The sequence below is a fragment of the Microcaecilia unicolor genome, chromosome 3 (assembly GCF_901765095.1).
Source record: "Microcaecilia unicolor chromosome 3, aMicUni1.1, whole genome shotgun sequence".
Lineage (NCBI taxonomy): Eukaryota > Metazoa > Chordata > Amphibia > Gymnophiona > Siphonopidae > Microcaecilia > Microcaecilia unicolor.
Genome location: NC_044033.1, coordinates 89,772,111 through 89,791,191, shown reverse-complemented (window position 1 = coordinate 89,791,191; position 19,081 = coordinate 89,772,111). Strand labels below are relative to the sequence as shown.

General features: G+C 41.4%; 1 protein-coding gene across 2 annotated transcripts in view; it reads left to right on the top strand.

Annotated features, from left to right (window-relative positions):
• LOC115465589 overlaps positions 1–19,081 on the top strand; it is a 96,983-nt gene that overhangs the window by 58,372 nt on the left and 19,530 nt on the right. The window contains exon 4 of one of the 2 annotated variants that reach the window (XM_030196161.1): positions 16,033–16,092. The exons of the other annotated variant lie outside the window; for it this stretch is intronic. Coding sequence (XP_030052021.1) covers positions 16,033–16,092 — 60 coding nt within the window. The remainder of the gene's footprint in view (positions 1–16,032; positions 16,093–19,081) is intronic. 2 annotated transcript variants of the gene reach the window in all.

Below are 19,081 nucleotides of genomic sequence, written 5' to 3'. Positions count from 1 at the left end.
ACTTTGTGTCATCAGCAAATTTAATTACCTCGCTAGTTACTCCCATCTCTAGGTCATTTATAAATATGTTAAAAAGCAGCAGTCCCAGCACAGACCCATGGGGAACCCCACTAACTACCCTCCTCCATTGAGAATACTGACCATTTAACCCTACTCTCTGTATTCTATCTTTTAACCAATTTTTAATCCACAATAGGACAGTACATCCTATCCCATGATTCTCCAATTTCCTCTGGAGTTTTTCATGAGGTACTTTGTCAAACACCTTCTGAAAATCCAGATACACAATATCGACCGGCTCACCTTTATCCACATGTTTGTTCACCCCTTCAAAGAAATGTAGTAGATTGGTGAGGCAAGATTTCCCTTCATTAAATCCATGTTGACTTTGTCTCATTAATCCATGCTTTTGAATATGCTCTGTAATTTTGTTCTTTATAATAGTCTCTACCATTTTGCCTAGCACCGACATCAGACTCACCGGTCTATAATTTCCTGGATCTCCTCTCGAACCTTTTTAAAAAATCGGCGTTACATTGGCCACCCTCCAATCATCTGGTACCACGCTCGATTTTAAGGATAAATCACATATTACTAACAGTAGTTCCACAAGTTCATTTTTCAGTTCTATCAGGAGATTTGCTACTCTTCAATTTGTAGAACTTCCCCATTACATCCTCCAGGTTTATAGAGATTTCATTCAGTTTCTCCGACTCATCAGCTTTAAATAGCATTTCTGGCACTGGTATCTCTCCCAAATCTTCCTTGGTGAAGACCGAAGCAAAGAATTCATTTAATCTCTCTGCTATGCCTTTCAGGCACATTTTTGAATGAGGACACCCATTTTTCGACACAAATCGGAAAATGGGCGTCCTCACAGGGTTGCTCAAATCGGTATAATCGAAAGCCGATTTTGGGCGTCCCCAACTGCTTTCCGTCGCAGGTTCGACCAAAGTTCACGGGGGCGTGTCAGAGGTGTAGCGAAGGCGGGACTTGGGTGTGCCTAACACATGGACGGCCTCGACCCATAATGGAAAAAAAAAGGGCATCCCTGACGAGCACTTGGACGACTTCACCTGGTCCTGTTTTTCTTATGACTAAGGCACAAAAAGGTGCCCAAACTGACCAGGTGACCACCGGCGAGAAGCAGGGATGATGTCCCCTTACTCTCCCAGTGGTCACTAACCCCCTCCCACCCTCAAAAAAATATCTTTAAAAATATTTTGTGCGAGCCTCAAATGTTATACTCGGGTCCATCACAGCAGTATGCAGGTCCCTGGAGCAGTTTTAGTGGGTGCAGTGCATTTCAGGCAGGCAGACCCAGGCCCACCCCCCCCTACCTGTTACACTTGTGGTGGGAAATGTGAGCCCTCCAAAACCCACCAGAAACCCACTGTACCCACATCTAGGTGCCCCCATAACCCGCGAGGGCTATGGTAGCGGTGTACAGTTGTTGATAGTGGGTTTTGGGGGGGGGGGGGGGTTGGGGGGCTCAGCACACAAGGTAAGGGAGCTATGTACCTGGGAGCAATTTATGAAGTCCACTGCAGTGCCCCCTAGGGGCCAAGCTCGAGGACCACACATCCTGGGTCCATCTGAAAGATATACACGCTTATCCGAATATCGAATCAGGCCTCCTTGATGTTTCCAGCTCTGCAACCACTGGAGAAGCCTGCCCCACCTCGGACCCCTTCTCCACCGCCACTGAGCCCAAGACCACCGACACCGCACCCCACATCACTGTCTAATCACCTTGATCAACTAGACCAAAGACTTAATCACTTAATTACACAAGATCAACCATCTCCTGAGCCGCCGCTGCTTGATCTCACTGATATCAGCGTCCAACCAATCGCTGAGTCACCAGAGTCACCACCTGAGTTACCACCGTTACTCGAACCTGTCATTGAGTGGGCAGCCTCTCCTCCACCCTCCAGTGTTCCTGAATACCCACTTCCTTACGTTGATCTCCGTATCCGCCTTATCCGAATCCGCAACCTAGCAGGAAACTTGGATTTGGGTGAACCAGAGTCTGTTGAGTTTCCTACACTGCAGGCTTTGTATTGTAACATCACCGAGCTGCTCGACATTTTACATTTGTATTTCCCGAATCAAGCCAGATAAATGCCACAGCAAGTCCAGCCACAGTTCACTCCAGAAGAGACTATTCCCCTGCAGACTATTCCTTTGCAGAAAATTTTAATCCCTGTCCCACCTCCCTCAGCCTCTTCAGTTGGTACACTCCTCCGCAGGGAACCAACCACAGAGAACCTTGCTGCCCTCGACTACATCAAGGAACCAGTCCCAAATAAACCTGACCTTTCTCCTGTTGACAAGTGTAACTCTGAGCAGTTATCTGACACCAACACTCATTGGTCCAACGACTTTGACGAGACCTATCTTGAAGACGACACAGTTCCTGAAGACACGGACGACGCAGATAGCACCGTTGCAAGTGTCGCTTCAGCAGAAATCACGGTGGTACACCAGTACACCCTTTTCTTCTGCTTCCCATCTGCTCGATTGTTTGCAGTTGGACTCTCGTGTGTTATCATACTTTTTATAGGTTTGGTGTTGTTTTTCACTACATTGTTTACCTATACTGTTGACAGAAATCTTGCTGATCTGTGGGTTACATCTAGTGCCTCTCTCTCTGGCAACTTTACCTTGCCCGTTGGAAACGCCACAGTACTTGCAACTACACCTGTACTTGCAACTACTCCAGTAGTCCTTGCCACCACTCCTGTACTGGCAACGACTCCACCAGCCTACACAACGCCCCAACACAATACCACCTTCACGCGCTTATTTGGACACACCTCCCTCCACACAATCAGAAGGACTAGTCCCATTGCCACCAGTGATACCACCCCCTTGGCAGATATATCTGCCACGACAGACTTTTCAACTGGCAATCTTACAGTGCCTATTGAAAACCCTGCGACTACTCCTGTCCTCACTGATTCTCCTATTTTGCTTTCTACAAATATTCCCTGTAATATCAGTAGCTCGGACAATATTGTCCCCATTACAACAACTACTTTTGAGGATAATATTACCGTGCTTGAATTGCGACCCACCCCTCCTCCTTATCCTTTGGTGCCTAATACTGACGTTCCTCCTCCCACGAATACTACCTTAACCACTCCAGGTACCAAAGTCCCAGCTACACGCCCTCCCAGATAGTCCAACACCCCCATTAACTGTTACACCAGTGACATAATATATGTCCCATGACAGACTAAACAACCAGCCTTCACCGCCACAAACCGTTCCTTCCCTTGAATCTCCACCACTGTCACCTTTTAATTTAGGTGATCACGTAATCCCCGAACCCCCAAATTTCCTTTTAGATCCTCGAGTGTTAGGTCATCCCCATTGGGACCCAGCTCCAGAAGACGATCCCACTTGGGATCCTCTTACCCGGTACCAGATATTGTGTGAACCCTTACTTGAGAGTTGGACACTGGGCCCCAGTCGAATCGTTACACATACCCTGGCATTGTTTGGAGGAAGTTTAGGTTTACAAGTTGAACAGACTGAAGTGCTCTTAGTAAGACCAGAAAGTGGTGAAGTTGTGGATTTTTGGTTAATCACATACGCCGTACTTGGTACCGACTGGATACCGTTTCTATTCATTAGAGAAGTTGGATGGGGATCTTTGGAAGTATTTAGCCTTTTTGAAGTACCTAAACCCACCGAAAAAGGAGCTATTAGAATTTTTCCCCCTTACTCAAGTAATTCCTAATGATATATCAAGCCTTGGTATATTTCGGAATAGTGATTGTTGTGATAGCAGCTCTTGCTAAGACCCTAGGGATAATTTTGTTACTCAAGTGATAGCCAAAACAAAATGCAGTGTGCTGTAGCAAAAACGTATAAAGCAATACTAAGTGAAAGCTACAGCCTAAAATTATTAGTGTTGCGTTGGTATAACAGAGAAAAAGCCCTCAGAAACCGCTGGCAAAAATGTCTGCGGTTTAGTGCATGGTTATGTGTGATTCAATTCATAACTCACACAGCGTTTCTATCATTGGGCAAAAAACTCTGTTACCACAGGGCTATATATTTACAAGCCTCAACGAAGATTGTACTGACTGACAGCAATAGTTTATAAATTATCAGGCCCCACTCATGACCCGAATCAAATCAGCAAAAAAAGACTTAGCTTAGAGCTGAATTTGAGCACTCTTCTTTGTCCGTTCGACGGGGATCACCGTTTCACCTAAGACCACGGCTTCATCAGGAACGGAGTGCTAATGTGCTGAAATTGAATTGAAGGCGTGAACTTTTAAATGATAGAAACGCTGTGTGAGTTATGAATTGAATCACACATAACCATGCACTAAACCGCAGACATTTTTGCCAGCGGTTTCTGAGGGCTTTTTCTCTGTTATACCAACGCAACACTAATAATTTTAGGCTATAATTTTGTTACTCACCTTAATCATTAGCCGTCACTTGCCCTTCGTACAGTCTTGATACAGTGTTTAATCATGAAAACTACCAACATGATGTGCCTGGCCCTCTTCTTATGTGTGCTCACTATGCCCATTGTACATGGAGCACAGGACTTAGAAAATTTTCTGCAGAAATTTACAACCACCTACAAAATAACATTACCCACTACTGAACAGACGACCACAATAACCCTTGACGTGTGTGCCTACACTATGTGTGGTGAGCACCCGGTGCAGCAATATCTGTCAGCTTCTGAGATATACCTGTGTCCCTTTTCCAACTGCGGAAGTTGGGCACAAGTATGGTGGTACACAGGTTCATGGGTTCCCTATTCAGGTAGCAAAATTCCTGATCTTAAAAAGAGTATTTCCATTATGAAAATACGAGTGTCTAACCTTTGTCCGATGACCAAATGTAATCAAGTGGCTATCACTTTCAGAGGAGTAACTGCTGTCACGTACAGAACTTATTCCTTAGGAATTGATACCACAGGCAGAGATCCAATTGGAAAATTTCAGATTATTCCCCCTCCCCAACCAGACAAGAACCCCTTGATGCCAACAAAGATCCCTGAAGTAGAGATACCTTATCAGATTGTACCAATTAATAATTCCAAAGATTTAATGACATTAGAAACAGGATTTGGGGATACTAATTTGTGGCTCGAATGGGCCCATTATACTACAAAGAGTTTGAATGTTTCTAACTGTTATTTTTGTGCCCATGCAAGGGCAGAACCAACTGTAGTTCCCTTTCCGCTAGATCTCTACAATGATCCAGATGGGTTTTGGTGTATGTTAGAGCTACTGCAGGTAACAACTGAAATTAATCAGTCTTGTCAGCATCTTGACAAACACCACCCCTACTTACCCCCTCGGCTGAGGGTACCACCTGCATTCAGGATTCCAGACCCTGCCACTAGATATCATACATGTCTGGAACGATATGGAGTGAAAAATTCACGGTTTTTGGGAAATTTGACCAATTGCAATAGTTCCCTAGCAAAAGGAGCTCTGAGGGGTCTGAACCTCACAGACTTCTCACAGGCTAGAGCAGATGTATGGTGGTATTGTGGAAGCCATACTATCCACCATACACTTCACAGAAGTTGGACAGGCAGATGTGCCTTGGTCAAATTGGTAATTCCAATCATTATAGCATCCTTGCTCCCTTCTCATAGCAGATCTTCTTCACGAGTGAAGAGACATGCAATGCCTGGATCCTTTGATGATCGGGTATATATAGATGCAATTGGAGTTCCAAGAGGGGTCCCTGACGAGTTCAAAGCCAGGAACCAGATTGCTGCAGGGTTCGAATCAGCCTTCTTTTGGTGGGCTACTATAAACAAAAATGTAGACTGGATCAACTATATATATTACAACCAGCAGAGATTTGTAAATTATACTAGAGATGCGGTTCAAGGAATTGCAGCACAGTTGGACGCCACTAGCAGGATGACGTTAGAAAATCGATTAGTGCTTGACCAGATTTTGGCAGCAGATGGCGGAGTGTGCCATAAAATAGGTACACAGTGTTGTACTTTTATCCCCAACAATACTGCTCCAGATGGATCGATCACCAGAGCTTTGAAAGGTCTTACCTCACTGTCACAAGAATTGGCAGAGAACTCTGGTGTTGACACATCTTGGACTGGTTGGATGGATAAAGCCTTTGGTAAATGGAAGACATTTATCATTTCTGCAGCTACCACCATAATCATAGTAGTTGCAATTTTTGTATTAGTAGGATGTTGCATAATCCCTTGTGCTAGAGGCTTAGTAGAACGCTTAATTGAAACCGCAATAACAAAAAAGACAACCGCAGGACAATATGCCCTGTATGAAAATCTCCTTCCCAACACCACAGGAGACAACACATTGGACTATCTCCCTAATCGCTATGCAAATGCTAGAGACACTGTAGAAATGTCTGCAACTGTATAACCAGGTAGTAGCACACAGGGATACAATATAGTAACGTAAAGCTTTATGAAACGATGTAATTAATAATCAATATGACTATGTAATCTATGCAAATGTATACTCAGGATATAATCAGTATATAACCAAAGAATGAATGATTGTTAGTAATATATACACACATAGGTAAGAATAAGATAGAACCTGCATATTAATAGGTTGAAAAATATTGTTGTTAAAACTATGGTATGTCACTCAACTGCAGATAAGAGTAAGTCCCAAAAAGGATTGAAATAACAGAAGTAGTGCTTGCGTGGTAATCTCAATTCAAACAAGTTGGACTATACAGGTTTTCAATTAGACTCTCCAAATGCAATAAACCTATAGGATACCTTCTGGAATGGATGGTACCATGGTATGTTAACCCTGGTATCACCCTATGAGATAGGGTGAAGAGGGGAATGTTAATATGTGATCTAGCTTGAGGCCTATCTACTGGAATAGTGGTGGGCCAAGCTACATAGCTTTAAACAGTTGATAAGTACTGACTAGGCCTGAAAATCAGATGATGGCCTTATAGCAGAGAGCCAGCAAGAGCAGGACTGCTTGGTGAGTCTTAATGAAACCTAGTGCAACTTTCAAATTGAGTGTAACACCTATGATGAAGAAATTAAAGACAGAAATGATAGAAGTTTGGTTCATAACATGGAGTCTGTCTTTAGAAGATGGCACCCAGATCACAAGATGATATGAAATTAATATATCCATATTTACATATCTTCATAAAAAAAAAAAGAAAAAAAAGTTGTTGACAAAAAGGGAAATTGCACAATAACTTGCAATAGCTGAAACGGAAAGGAGAGATGGGCACCTGACCGGCAGTTGAGTATGATTCAGAGGTTATGCAAGATTAGGAAAAAAAAGTCCCTTTCCATAGACTTGTATTGAGACCAGCTCCTATAAAAGAGATGAGAATTAGACAGATTTTTGGAACTTTCTCCAACGTTTTTCCGAGGGCGAAGCTCTGTCCAATTGAGTCTCGAAGCTGTCTGATGAATGTACCAGATTGATGTCTTAATTTTGGTAAGAATAAATACCTTATTTCGGTAAACTATCTCTGTCTTTATTTCTATTTATTCTATACCTGTCATTTGTTCTACAAAATACTCCATACACAAGTAAGATTCCACACTGAATTAATCAGGGGTGATTTCTAATAAGCATATATGTGGGAACACAAATGGCCAAAGATTCATTTAGACCCAAAAAGACAGAAAGCTGTGGTCATGGGAATTAGACTTGAACTGCGCCTTCTGATGCCTCCCCAACAGCGATACCCATGGGAAGGGGTCTCACAAGAATTCAGGGAGGCGGTTAGAAAGATATTCGAAGACCAAACCCTCTATACACCTCCATGTGGAAGGATCCCACGGGGGTCTATAGAGGCTTAGATAAACACATGTCAGGGGGACCAGTGCACTACAAATGCTGGCTCCTCCCATGACCAAAGGGCTTGCATTTGGTTGTTTCTGAGATGGGTGTCCTTGGTTTCCATTATCACCAAAAATCAGAAACGACCTAGGGACGACCTAAATTTCAGGATTTGGGCGTCCCCGACCGTATTATTGAAACGAAAGATGGACGTTCATCTTGTTTCGATAATATGGATTTCCCCGCCCCTCCATTGGGACATTTTGCAAGGATGTCCTCAGCAAAACTTGGGCATCCCTTTCGATTATGCCCCTCCACGTCTTTGCCGATCGCTCCTTTTACCCCTTGGTCATCTAGTGGTCCAACTGGCTTCCTGCTTTTAATGTATCTAACAAAAAATTTTACTATGTGTTTTTGCCTCCAACACAATCTTTTTTTCAAAGTCCCTTTTTGTATTTGAGTTGCCATTCCTTATGCTGTTTCTTATTATTTTCACTAGACAACTCTCATTCAGTAGTGGAAATCCTGAATGAGAGTTGTCTAGCGAATTAGTATTTCCACACCCCACTGTTTTGAGCTTTAGTGGATTCTACTCTTATTATTTTCAGCTTGTTCCTTCTTACATTTTCTGAAGGATTTTCTTTTTTTTTTTTTGTTACATTTGTACCCCGCGCTTTCCCACTCATGGCAGGCTCAATGCGGCGGGCAATGGAGGGTTAAGTGACTTGCCTAGAGTCACAAGGAGCTGCCTGTGCCGGGAATCAAACTCATTTCCTCAGTTCCCCAGGACCAAAGTCCACCACCCTAACCACACTCCTCCCCTTTTAGCTCTAATAGCTTCCTTCACATCACTTTTTAACCATGCCGGCTGTCATTTGGTCTTCTAGCCTCCTTTTTTAATACATGGAATATATTTGGCCTGGTCTTCCAGGATGGTGTTTTTGAACAGCATCCATGCCTGATGTAAATTTTTTGACCCTCACAGCTGCTCCTCTAAGTTGTTTTTTTTTTCACCATTCTTCTCATTTTATCATAGTCTCCATTTTTAAAGTTAAACGCTAACGTATTGGATTTCCTGTGTATTCTTAATTCAAAGCTAATATCAAATCTTATCATATTATGATCACTGTTATCAATGGGCCCCAGCACCATTACCTCCCGCACCAGATCATGCGCTCCACTAAGGACTAGGTCTAGAATTTTTCCTTCTCTCATCGGCAACTTTACCAGCTGCTCCATAAAGCGGTCCTTGATTTTGTCAAGGAATTTTACCTCCCTAGTATGCCCCGATTTTACATTTATCCAGTCAATATTGGGATAATGGAAATATTCCATTATTATTGTACTGCCCAGTTTGTTTGTGTCCCTAATTTCCTTTAACATTTCTACATTCATCTGTTCATCCTGGCCAGGTGGACGTTAGTACACTCCTTTCACTATCCTTTTCCCTTTGCACATGGAATTTCAATCCATAGGTATTCCAAGATCTGTTTTGTTTCCTGCAGAATTTTCAATCTTTTTGATTCAAGGCTCTCCTTAACATACAATGCTACCCCTCCACCAATTCAATCCACCCTATCACTACGATATAACTTGTACCCCAGTATGACAGTGTCCCACTGGTTATACTCCTTCCACCAGGTCTCAGAAATGCCTATTGTATCTAGTTTTCATTTAGTGCAATATATTCTAACTCTCCTATCTTATTTCTTAGGCTTCTGACATTCGCATATAAACATTTCAAATTGTTTGTTGTTCCCATTTACATCATGCTCAGTACTTGACAGTGTTAATTTGCAATCTTTTGTCTGATTTTTGTTTTTATTTAGGGAAAGGGAAATGGGACTTGATATACCACCTTTCTGAGGTTTTTTTGCAACTACATTCAAAGCAGTTTACATATATTCAGGTACTTATTTTGTACCAGGGACAATGGCAGGTTAAGTGACTTGCCCAGAGTCACAAGGAGCTGCAGTGGGAATCCAACTAAGTTTCCCAGGATCAAAGTCCACTGCACTAACCACTAGGCTACTCCTCCACACCTGATCTACTATGATCTCTTTTACAACCTCACTATCAGGATACCCTATCTTCCCTGTTTTGGTGATATCTTTGAAAGATACCTTATTCCGAACCATACACTTTTGAGTGACTGTCGGCCTTCCCCCAGTTTATATTTTAAAAGCTGCTCTATCTCCTTTTTAAATGCCGATGCCAGCAGCCTGGTCCCACCCTGGTTAAGGTGGAGCCCATCCTTTCGGAATAGGCTCCCCCTTCCCTAGAATGTTGCCCAGTTCCTAACAAATCTAAAACCCTCCTCCCTGCACCATTGTCTCATCCATGCATTGAGACTCCGGAGCTCTGCCTGTCTCTTGGGCCCTGTGCGTGGAACGGGTAGCACTTCAGAAAATGCTACCCTAGAGGTTCTGGATTTGAGTTTTCTACCTAAGAGCCTAAATTTGGCTTCTAGAACCTCTCTCCCACATTTTCCTATGTCATTGGTACCCACATGTACCAAGACAGCTGACTCCTCCCCAGCACTATCTAAAATCCTATCTAGGTGACGCGTGAGGTCCGCCACCTTCGTACCAGGCAGGCAAGTCACCAGGTGATCCTCACGTCCACCAGCCACCCAGCTATCTATATGCCTGGTGATTTGATCATTTAGGCTCTTAGGTAGAAAGCTCAAATCCAGAACCTTTAGGGTAGCATTTTCTGAAGTGCTACCCATTCCACGTACAGGGGCCAAGAGACAGGCAGAGCTCCGGAATCTCACTACCACAAAATTGATCTGGATGTGTAAAAGCCACTCTAATTAATATTCATAAGTAGCTGCCATATGTTACTACTATTAATGTTGGGGATAAAGAGGCAGATTTGTAGACCGAGACATACTTGCAAAACAAATGCACAGAATCGATCCTAATATAAAAGACACTAAAACAAACTTAAGTTGCATAACACCAAGGGCTATTGGAAGACTAATGGAAAAACTTAAATTAATCAAGTAGATGGTAGAGTATTAGGGGTCTTGCTTGATTCTTCAGTTCACTCACCTTCTCTTCCCATATTAATCAGCTATGGAAGAAAACACTATACAAAATGAAACAGCTATTTATTTATTTATTTGCATTTGTATCCCACATTTTCCCACCTATTTGCGGGCTCAGTGTGGCTTACAATACATTGAGTGATGGAAATACAATCAGTTGCAGTAAGATTATGGGTTAAATTGTGAAAAGTTATGGGAAGACAGAGTAAATTCAGGATGGGATAGAACAACAGAGTATAACGGTGGGGAATTGGGAGGGGGAAAAACAGTATCAAGGGAATATAAAGGTCTAACAAATACGGGGGAAGAGAATTCAGAAGAGAGTGTATTGATGCGTATCTATTGGTGTGTATGGGCTTCATGTGTTTTGATCCTTGCAGTAGATTTTCTCAAATAGATAAGTCTTCAGTAGTTTGCGGAAGTCGGTCAGTTCGTAGATCGTTTTCAGGTTGCGTGGTAGTGTATTCCAGAATTGTGTGCTCATGTAGGCGAAGGTTGATCCGTGCAGTACTTTGTATTTTATACCTTTGCATTTAGGGAAATGGAGATTGAGGAAGGTTCGGGACGATCTTTTGGCGTTTCTGGGTGGCAGGTCTATTAAATCAGACATGTATGCAGGGGCTTCACCATGAATGATTTTGTGGACTAAGGTGCATACTTTAAAAGTGATGCGTTCCTTGAGTGGTAGCCAGTGTAGTTTCTCCCGTAAGGGTTTTGTACTTTCGTATTTTGGTTTTCCGAAGATGAGTCTGGCTGCTGTATTCTGGGCTGTTTGAAGTTTCCTTAGTATTTGTTCTTTGCAGCCTAATGAGTTGCAATAATCCAGGTGGCTGAGGACGAGTGATTGTACTAGACTGCGGAAGACAGATCTTGGAAAAAATGGTCTTATTCTTTTCAGTTTCCACATGGAGTAGAACATTTTTTTGGTTGTGCTGTTCGCATGAGTCTCAAGTGTTAGGTGGCGGTCAATAGTGACTCCAAGGATTTTTAAAGTTTCTGAGATTGGCAGATTTAGTTTAGGTGTGTTAATGGCGGTAAATTTATTCGTGTTGTATTGGGAGGTAAGTATGAGGCATTGAGTTTTTTCTGCGTTCAGTTTCAGTCGGAATGCATCTGCCCAGGTGTTCATGATGTGTAGACTTTGGTTGATTTCGTTAGAGATGTCATTAATGTCTTTTTTGAATGGAATATATATTGTTACATCATCGGCATATATGTATGGGTTAAGGTTATGGTTTGATAGAAGTTATGCCAGGGGGGTCATCATTAGATTGAAAATAGTTGGTGAGAGAGGGGATCCTTGCGGTACTCCACAATCAGGTGTCCATGCAGCAGCTACATCTAGTCAGACCATTCTTCAACCAAAAAGCCTTCGAACTACTAGTCCAAATGTTAATCCTACCTCACTTGGATTACTGTAACGTTCTATTTTTTGGTATTGTGTCAATATTGGAAAAAACTGCAAATCATGTAGAATATAGCTACAAGAATAATATACAGATTGAATAGATATACTAGTGTTTCATCTAAACAAACTGCATTGGCTTCCCATAGCAAAAAGACTCGGGTTGAAATCTGCTTGTTTAGGTTTTCAAATCTTACAGGGCTTCACCTCTGAACTGCTGACTAAGACCACTTCGCTATTTCTGGTCCAGTCTAACAGACTAAAACAACAATTACTTGTTTTAGTCTTTTAGACTGGACCAACAGACTAAAAAATGCTAGCATTTCCATTTCAAAAGACAATTCGAAATCATAAGTTTTTCAGCTCTCTATTCCCCATACTTGGAGTCAAAATATGGAACTCTACCTATTCCCAACAGAACAGAAAAACAGCTACTTCAACTTCAGGAAGATGCTAAAAGCCTTTCTCATCCCAAAGACTGCTTCATATTAATCCATTATGACTTCTACTTCCTGGTATCATCCATTATCCTTTCCTTTAATGTTTTTAATCTCATACATCACCAATGGTCTCTAATGTTTCTTATACCTCACACTAACACTATCTGCTTTTTGTCTCACTTAGAGTGTAAACCGTACTGAACCCTGGAAAGGGGATTTTAGTGGTATACAAGAATTGAATTGAATATCTAAGATGGAAAAGTACAGAACTATATGAATCATAAAGACATCAACAAAGTATTCCTTTTATGAGAATTTATGTTCTGACAGGAGAGTTAATGAGCAGGAAATAAGTTCCTTTCTCTAAGTGCTCTTATCAATGGCATGAAACCAAATTAAAATCTTGAGGTTGAAATAACTTCAAGTTGAGGTTTATAGAGCTATAAAGGTAATGAAATGTAGAAAGTCTGATATTTCAGACATTAATGTTTTGTTTAAGATCGTATGCTGCATCTATCCCAGCTACTTGACAAATTCGATATCAAATATATCAGGCACCATGTTCTTTAAGAACCTCAAGGGAATTGTTATTGGCATTACCATCTAACTGTTGCTGTTGGTTAGTGAGTAGGAGAAACAAGACTTTATCTAGGAAAGCCCCTGGGCTATGGAATGGTTTACCATCCAATATTGGGGAAGACTCCAATTATATGGTATTTTATGAGCATTAATGACTTGGTTATTCCAAAAATTGTTGATTTGAATATCTAAGTGACCTGTTTTTTTTAATGTTTTCTTTTTTAATTACTGTTTTTAAATGTGCAATTGTTGTATAGTGGTTTATCTTACTTTAACTGTTGTGACCCACTTTGAACCTGAATGTTAAGCAGGATGTAAGTGCTGGAATTAACTTTTTTTTTTTCAATTTAAAAATGATACCACCTCCTTGAAAAAATTAAAAATGGATATGTTGTAATTTTTTAAAAATATTTTGAATTGCTAGGTGACCCTTTGATTGCAAATATGCAATAGAGTCTTTAATGAAGTGTTGAGGGTCGCTAACAGAACTGTAGTGATAATTTCATGTTCTTAATATGAATAAAAATTAATATCTGTATATAACACAACTCTGATTATTTATTTTTAAGCTCTGAGATTTATAGGAGAACTGATTTGGCCTGATCAGTCAAGTTTCATACCTGGTAGATCAGGGCATAATCTGTCAACTATTTATTCGGGAAGAGTTTAGAATAGTAGAAAGCAGAATTTATTTTTGTTTTAAGGAAAAAAAATGAAAAGACCTTCAACTTGGTAGAGTTGTCATTTTTATTTAACATGCTTGTGGAGTTTATTCTGGCTCAATTCTGGGGGTGTTCCAAGAACAGAGTCGGTACTTGGTCAGTTAAGTGCCAAGTGGTCCTGTCTTTATGCAGTGCCCCATAGCTGGTTAAGTGCTGATTATTGCACTTAACTGACTATGGTTTAGCCACTCCTGAAACCCAGAAATTCAGTGCCTAGACATGGCCCCCGGCATTGAATTTCCAGGCATAACATTGGGAGCGTTCAGCAAAACACTGAGTGCCACTGGCTGAATATCGATTCCAAATTGTCCGTTTTAAATCTATGCCAATTGGAGATCAGGGGTATTCAGACTGAAATTTTTTTCAACTTGCAGATACTTGGCAAACCTCATGAAAGACTCCTGAGAAAATTAGTCATAGGATAGGAAGTAATGTCTTATTGTGGATTAAAAACTGGTTAAAAAATAGAAAACAGAGGGTAGGGTTAAATGCTCAGAATTCTCAATGGAGAAGGGTAGATAGTGGGGTTCCATAGGGGTCTGTGCTGGGACCGCTGCTTTTTATCATATTTATAAATGGTTTAGAGATGGGAATAACTAGTGAGGTAATTAAATTTGCTGATGATACACAGTTATTCAAAGTTGTTAAATCACAAAAAGATTCTGAGAAATTGCAAGAGTGCCTTACGAGACTGAGAAACTGGGCAGATGACGTTTAATATGACCAAGTACAAAGTGATGCACGTGGGAAAGAGGAACCCAAACTATAGCTACGTCATGTGATGCAAGGTTCCAAATTAGGAGTTGCTGACCAGGAAAAGGATCCTAGGTGATGATACTTTGATACTTTAAAACTCTCTGCTCAGTGTGCAGCAGCGGCTAAGAAAGCAAATAGAATGTTAGTTATCATTAGGAAAGGAATGGAAAGCGAAAATGAGAATGTTATAATGCCTTTATATCGCTCCATGGTGTGACTGCACCTTGAATACTGTGTACAATTCTGGTCATTGTGTCTCAAAAAAGATAGTGGAATTAGAAACAGTACAGAGAGGGGTGACTAAAATAATAAAAGGGATGGGACGACTTCCCTATGAGGAAAGGCTAAAGCGGCTAGGGCTCTTCATCTTGAAGAGACAGCTGAGGAGAAATATGATAGAGGTATATAAAATGAGTGAAATCACTTGTTTACTCTTTCCAAAAATACTAGGACTAGGGGGCACACAATGAATCTAAGTAGTAGTAAATTTCAAACAAATCGGAGAAAAATATTTCTTCACTCAATGTGTAATTAAGCTCTGGAATTCATTGCCAGAGAATGTGGTAAAGCAGTTAGCGGGGTTTAAAAAAGGGTTGGATAACTTCCTAAAAGAAAAGTCCATGGAAAATCCACTGCTTTTTAACATACAAATTGCCTAGGACTATGTACAATTGCCCCCTCTATCTCATTTGAAGCCCAGGTTTTAAATGAGCACTTTTCAGAAGTTTGTGTGCTTTGAGGAAGCTGCCACAGCTGATGGGGGAAAATTATCCAAAATATAAATGTATTATGATATATATATCAGGGGCGTAGCCAGACCTCGCCGGGAGGGGGGGCCAGAGCCCGAGGCGGGGGGGGGCACTGTTTAGCCGCCCCCCCGAGCCGCCGCCGTCACATCGGACCCCCCTGCCGGCCTGCCCATGATTCCCTTCAACCCCCCTCCCGCCACCAACTCTCCCCCGCTGTCACCGCCCGCCCCGTCGCCGCAAATGATACCTTTTTTGAAGAGAGAGACTTTCTTCCGCGCTCGAGTAGCGCCTTTCTTCGATGAAGTTCTGCCAATCAGCTGTTTCGACGCCGGCATCGAAACAGCTGATTTGTGTATTTTTAAAAATGAAAATGTCAAAATTAGGAGTATAGAAACACAACAGGATATGTACAAGTGAATCTAAAATTAATTCATACAAAGTCACTTTCCATTGAATATTTTAGATTGTCTCATACTCCTCTATAAAAATTCAAAACATTTATTTTCTTTTCAATACAGTTGCTACACGCACACCCTGGGGAAATGGATCTGCACTAGAAATCATGCACAGCCCTAGAGGTAATGTAATTTTTCAGGCAAAAATATTCTGTTTTGTTCGATGGTCTCTATAGCTAAAGTCTTAACAACAAATAAGAATGCGCTGCTCATGCCTTGAGAATATATTTCCATGAAATGTGTAGTTACTCTTTCTAAAAGCAGGGGAAAAAAATGCTAGCATTCATAAAATACTTTCTCATGGATCACCAAATTTCTCTCTGAGAGCAAGCAGTGATGAAGTAGAAGAGACCAAGAAAGCAATAATCTCAATGAACTTAGTGCATGGACGAGTAGCATATTTATAAAATATTCAGATAAAATGCATGTTAATTACACCTATCTAGATTGAGAATTTTGATTTGCTGACGTTTATACAAACTAATAACCTCTAGTCATACTCTTACAGTGATTTTATATCAAGTAAATATGTTTTATTAATAAAATTCAATCTAATGTCTACCTAACTTTTAAAATATAGAACTTCCCCTAGATATCTCCTTCAACCTCCTCTCTTCCTTATCTTACTCCACCACCATGCCTTTACCCCTTTGTGTATCTAGCCCAATTCATTCTGAACACCCTCTGGCAGCTGGTTGCAAAGGTAAGGTGTTGCCACAGAAAACACTCTTACTCTTTTTGGTTGTAAATATGCTTCTTCACTTGATGGTACAGAAAACAAATCCCTATGAGAAATCTGAAAGTATTGTGGTTCTAACCCCTTTTTTGGCTTTGAAAACCAATGACAAGATTATAAAAATCTCCCAAGACTCAACTGGCAGCTACTGAAGATTAATCGGTGGGGGTGGGGAACGAGACCCGATCCATTTTCCCCAAACAACCGACTACTAGGCCATTCCAGGGACCTGATTGCTGCTCTATTGGGACTTGTCAAAACATCTGAAGTTGTTGTAGAGCCTGGTTATGTACTGTTTCTTTCACATCTTTGGGGGCGGGAGGGGGTCAGTGATCTCTGGGGGAGTAAGTGGGGGTCATTCCTTTATTCCTCCAGTGGTCATCTAGTCATTTAGGGCACTTTTTTGTGACTTGGTGCTTATTAAAACAGATCTAGCTCAAAGCATCTTAGTTTTAGTCCTGGATATTTTGGTTTTATTTCATTATTGCAGAAAAATGTCCAAGTGTTAGGAACACCCTAGTCCCAACCTGACACACCCCATTATGATTTGGATGCACTACAGATGAAACACATAGATAAACATCTGCAAAATAGGTTTCAAAAATAGAGAGATGAAGATTTTGACAAGCAAAATGTCCAAAGTAACAACACACCTCCACCCATACGCTCTGGCTACACCCTCACCTGGCGAGGAGCAGACGACGCCACACTGCCCCAAGCAGACCCTGCTGAGAGCAGCAAAGAACAGCGGAAATGTCCACTCCAGGTACGGGAAATAGCGCAGGACTGTGGAGGATAACTACACCATAAACGGAGGAGAGTGACTCTGGCATCAACACTTCCAGTCAGCACACTACAGTGTGATTAGTGGAGACATCCTCTCCACATACCCATAATCAAAACAAGTACCATTTACAACAATACAACACAACAAAATCCAAACTGGGGGACATACTTTAGGTAAACACCAATAGCTAGCCCACTTCACTCGCACAAAAAAAAAATTACATTTATTTATACATTCAAATATACCAAGCCCTACACAACAGCACAAATTACTGAAATAAATACATGACAACCCACAATAAAACCACATCAACACAACAACCAAAGAGGCACATAACTATTGAAAATCTATTAAGATAAGTACAAGACAACACAGGCACTCATCCCCCCTACCTAACAGGGCTTGGAACTCACCATCTCCTCCCTTACACAGTAAGAAGCAAAATGCACATCACTAGGCTTCTAATAGGACTATCTATCATAATGCTATTAACCACCACAGGAGCTTCAACACAAGAAGGCAACTACATAATACCAATACTAAAACCTGATTCGCCCAACTACACACGTCACCTTCCACAAAAGAGCTCAATCAAACAAATGAAGAAACCCAACAATGGCCCAAACAACAGTTCACAATAAAGGAAACTAATAATATCTGACTCTGAACTCAGTCAATTTGGGGGTTATGCTGTTGTAACCAAGGGATGCCCAGTATGATGGGGTTCATGGCCTTTTGTAGAACATATGGCATTACAGTCTCTCTGTTCAACACCCCAATCCAGAGGCTGAGCAGAATGTTTTGATCTTGATGACCTCCTGAATGTGTCCATAGACAGGGCACAGAGATGGATCAAGGCAAGTTTTGTGTGGAAACATGATAATGACGGACCAGGGCTTCATCAATGAAGTTGCCTGCTGTTCCAGAATCTATGAATACTTCCGTGAAGAGCTTGGGTTCCAGATCAATTGTGACTGGAACCAATAACTAGGTGTGGGGAGTTCATTGAGAGTGTTATAGTCCTGCCTCTCCGGCCAGAACTAGACTTGCGGGTTTCCCAGCTTCTTAAGGCAGCAGTGGGTGTAATGCCCTTTCTCACCGCAGTACAAGCGCCAATCCTGTTTCCATCACCGCTGCTTCATTTGGTCTCATTTCACCAGCCAATCCACCTGCATAGGAGTAAGCCCTCTTTGCAGATAGTGTGCACCCTGTAAAAGAGTACACGCTCAACTTTGCTTCAAGATGACAAAATGGCCAATCAAAAAGAATAAGATGAACATTCCTGGGAAAAAAGTGTCATGAAATAAAACATATCTGGTTGCCCATCCCTATTACTGTCAGCTGCTCAGCCAATTAAGTTTTTCCCATCTTTCATGTCTCTCTGCCTTTTTAAAGGCATCCTATCTACTTATGCCTTTATTGAAACCTATCAGGATGCTCTAACTTCCTTATTTTAATTATTTCCTTCGAAAGATAATTGCTCAAGAGCCCATGGCTCAGAATAATGTATCCATTTTTCCTCAGATTCTGATTTAAAAGCTGCTCTATCTTCTAGTTAAACCTTGGCCAGTTCTTAACCTAAATCCCTC